This window comes from Solanum lycopersicum, chromosome 12, assembly GCF_036512215.1.
Source record: "Solanum lycopersicum chromosome 12, SLM_r2.1".
Classification (NCBI taxonomy): Eukaryota; Viridiplantae; Streptophyta; class Magnoliopsida; order Solanales; family Solanaceae; genus Solanum; species Solanum lycopersicum.
The window spans coordinates 11,716,459-11,719,769 of record NC_090811.1 but is presented as its reverse complement, the minus strand read 5'-3'; the positions used below and the strand labels follow the sequence as shown (position 1 = coordinate 11,719,769).

Genomic DNA, 3,311 nt, shown 5'->3' with positions numbered 1-3,311 from the left:
TGACAAAATTGATGGAGAATAATTCAAATTTTGAGGCTGGAACTGTTGGAAACTTGCTGCGTTCTTGAACTAGGGATCTGGACCTTTTTCTCCTTTCTTGCTTCTAATTTTCTATGTTTTGATTTAATCATTTGACTTAAGTAAGTTTTACTTAGGTTTCTAGGATTAAATTGACGAAAAAAATGATGATTTAGGGTCAAAATGATGTATCTTAGGGTTTAAACAAAGTGGAAAAAACCCAAAATACCCCTGGGTTGATTGCTGTCGGACCAAATGACGACCTAGACAGACGGTCCATTGTTCCATTGACGGTCCATCGTTTGGTCTGTAGGTTGGGCCTGTTCGTCAGGCCTTTACTAAAACGGGCATAACTTTATAGTCGGAGATCTGATTTTAGCATGGCTAGTGGATATGGAAAGGTAATTTAATTATCTATCTTTTGGTAGGTCATGGGACACCTAATTCATCTTGTTATAAGAGTTATGACAATGTGAATTTGACCCAACTGTATTTACACCCTAATTGTCTGTTATTTCTTACCTACAGTAGGACCGTAGGTCCATCTACAAACCGTGCTTGCCAATCATGGTTCTTATTAGAGAGTGGGTGAGAGGTATGTTGATCGACGGATACAGACTGCGGACCGTAGTCTAACCTACGAAACGTCAATCTATCCGTCGCGCGACACTTAGTCAACTTTTCCTGGGTTGAGATTGTGGGGGTTTCTGACTCCATCGACGAATGTGTAGGATAGCGTTGTTTTGGATACGGTCCGTCGAGGGCCACTATTTGTTGCATCTCTAGATTTTTTGAAAAACTAGTTTTTAGTTTGTTTTGTACACGGGGTGTTACATTATCTCCCCCTTGGGAACATTTGTCGTCGAATGAAGACTAAACTAGATGGAATAGAGGGAGAGAGCTACAACCTTACTACTAAACATTGAGAACTTACTTTCTTACTTAATTGACTTCTGTGAACATGCAAATACACTGAAAATGCAAGTACAAACTGAGGAAACATGATTCTAAGATGGAATTCAAGCATGAATGACCGAAAAGTGGAAGAGTAACTATTACTTTAAGCTGGAGCGGAATCGGAAAGAAAGAGGTGAGGATAGTTGTCTTTCATGGTTGCTTCTGCTACCCAAGTGGATCCCTCTTTGGACTGACTCCTCCATAAAACCTTGACTGAAGCGACTTCTTTGTTTCTCAACTTTATAACATGAAAGTCAAGAATCTCAACTGGTAAATCCTCGTTAGAAAGACTATCTTTCACCTCCATTATGTCTAACGGCACTACAGAGGCTTGATCACCCACACACTTCTTCAAGAGTGAGATGTAGAAGACCGGATGCACTGCTGCAAATTCTAATAATAACTCTAACTCATATGCCACCTTGCCAACCCTTTTCAAGATCTTGTAAGGGCCTACATATCTAGGACTGGGTTTCCTTTTCTTACTAAATTTCATCACTCCTTTCGTAGGTGACACTTTCAAAAAAACCCAATCATCAACTTGGAACTCTAGTTCATTTCTCCCTACATTTGCGTAAGATTTCTGACGACTTTGGTATGTCCTAGGTCTATCTCTAATGAGTTGCAATTTATCCATAAAATAAAGGATGGATTTAATCTAGACCTATTAAAGATGCTTTACCTACTTCAATCCAACCAACGTGAGATCTACATCTATGCCCATACAAAGCCTTATAAGGGGCCATGTGAATGATGGAATGGTAGTTATTGTTGTAGGCTAACTCAATAAGAGGAAGGTGATCATTCGAACTACCCTTGAATTCGATCACAAAAGCTCTCAACATATCTTCTAAGGTATTAATGGTACACTCTGCCTGCCCATCCGTCTTTGGATCAAATGTTGTACTAAGGTTAACTTGAGTATCAAGATCTTTCTGAAATGACTTCATGAAATGAGAGGTAAACTGAGGACCTATATCTGGGATGATAGACAAAGGAACCCCATGCAACCTCAAATTTTCATTCATGTAAAGCTTGGCATAGTCCTCTGCCGAATCTGTAGTCTTGGCCGCTAAAAGCGAGAAGACATAGTCATTCTATTAACTATCGCCCAAATTAAGTTATGCTTTCTGCTAGCACGTAGCCCTGTCCATATTAATCACTTCCCACTTCAAAGTAGAAATATCTATATCTTGAGTCATACCGCTTGATTTCTGATGTTCTACCTAGGCATGCTGGCAATTGGGGTACTTACTCACAAAGTCTGCTATATCCCTCTTCATTCCATTCCACCAATAATAGATTTCCCACAGATTATGGGACATGTTAGTGGCAACCTGGGTTAGTATAATATCAGGAGTTATAGGCTTCCTCAAGGATATGCTTTCTCAAGTTGCCTGCATCAGGAAAACACAATCTACCCTTGTAGCAAAGCACACCATCTCTCCCTTGGGAGAAAACCTCCACTCTATGATTGTGGATTGCATTCTTAAGTTCAAGCATAATTGGATAACAATCTTGCTTTTCCTTAGCTTCCACTACCAAAGAAGATTTTTCCCCATTCTGAACTGTTACACAAAATGTAATATGCTCATAAGGAGAACTCCTAAATTAGCAAGTGTGTGAACATCATTTACTAGCTCCATAGATAATCTACCAAGAGCATCTGCTACTACATTCACCTTACCAGGATGATAATGCACACTCATATCATAATCCTTAAGGAACTAAAGCCATATCTTCTGGCGAAGGTTCAAATCTTTCTGGGTGAAACATACTGTAGGCTCTTATGGTCAGTGAACTCATCTACATGAAAACTATACAAGTAGTGTCTCCATATATTGAGTGTAAACAATAATATTGCAAGCTCGAGTTCATGAGTTGGATAATTCTTGTCATGCATCTTAAGCTGTCTAGAAGCATACACTATAACCTTATCTCGCTGCATCAACACACAACTTAGTCCAACTCTAGATGCATCACAATATATCACATAACCATCTGAACCCTCTAGTAGAGTCAAGACATGATTTGTATTCAATCTTGTTTTCAATTCTGCAAAGCTTTTCTCACAATCATCTGACCGGTGATACTTGACCATCTTCTTAGTCATCGTAGTCAATGGTGATGCTATGGAGAAGAATCCTTCCATGAAACTTCTATAATAACCCACTAGATCTAAGAAACTTCTGATATCTGCAGCAGAGTTACGTCTGGTTCCTTGTTTCACTACTTCTATCTTCTATGAATCCACTCGGATCCCTTTGCTAGATACAACATGACCAAGGAAAGCAACGGATTGCAACCAGAACTCACATTTGCTAAACTAAGCGAAT

General features: G+C 39.3%; 1 protein-coding gene across 1 annotated transcript; it reads right to left on the bottom strand.

The window, feature by feature from the left end:
- Positions 1-1,078: 1,078 nt before the first annotated feature.
- LOC138340211 (uncharacterized) lies at positions 1,079-3,088 on the bottom strand. Its single transcript, XM_069291909.1, has 4 exons — positions 2,754-3,088; positions 2,373-2,581; positions 1,658-2,047; positions 1,079-1,539 (listed from the first exon to the last, which is right to left on the bottom strand). The coding sequence occupies exons 1-4, from the start codon at positions 3,086-3,088 to the stop codon at positions 1,079-1,081; spliced, it is 1,395 nt and encodes a 464-aa protein (XP_069148010.1).
- Between the last annotated feature and the right edge of the window lie 223 nt (positions 3,089-3,311).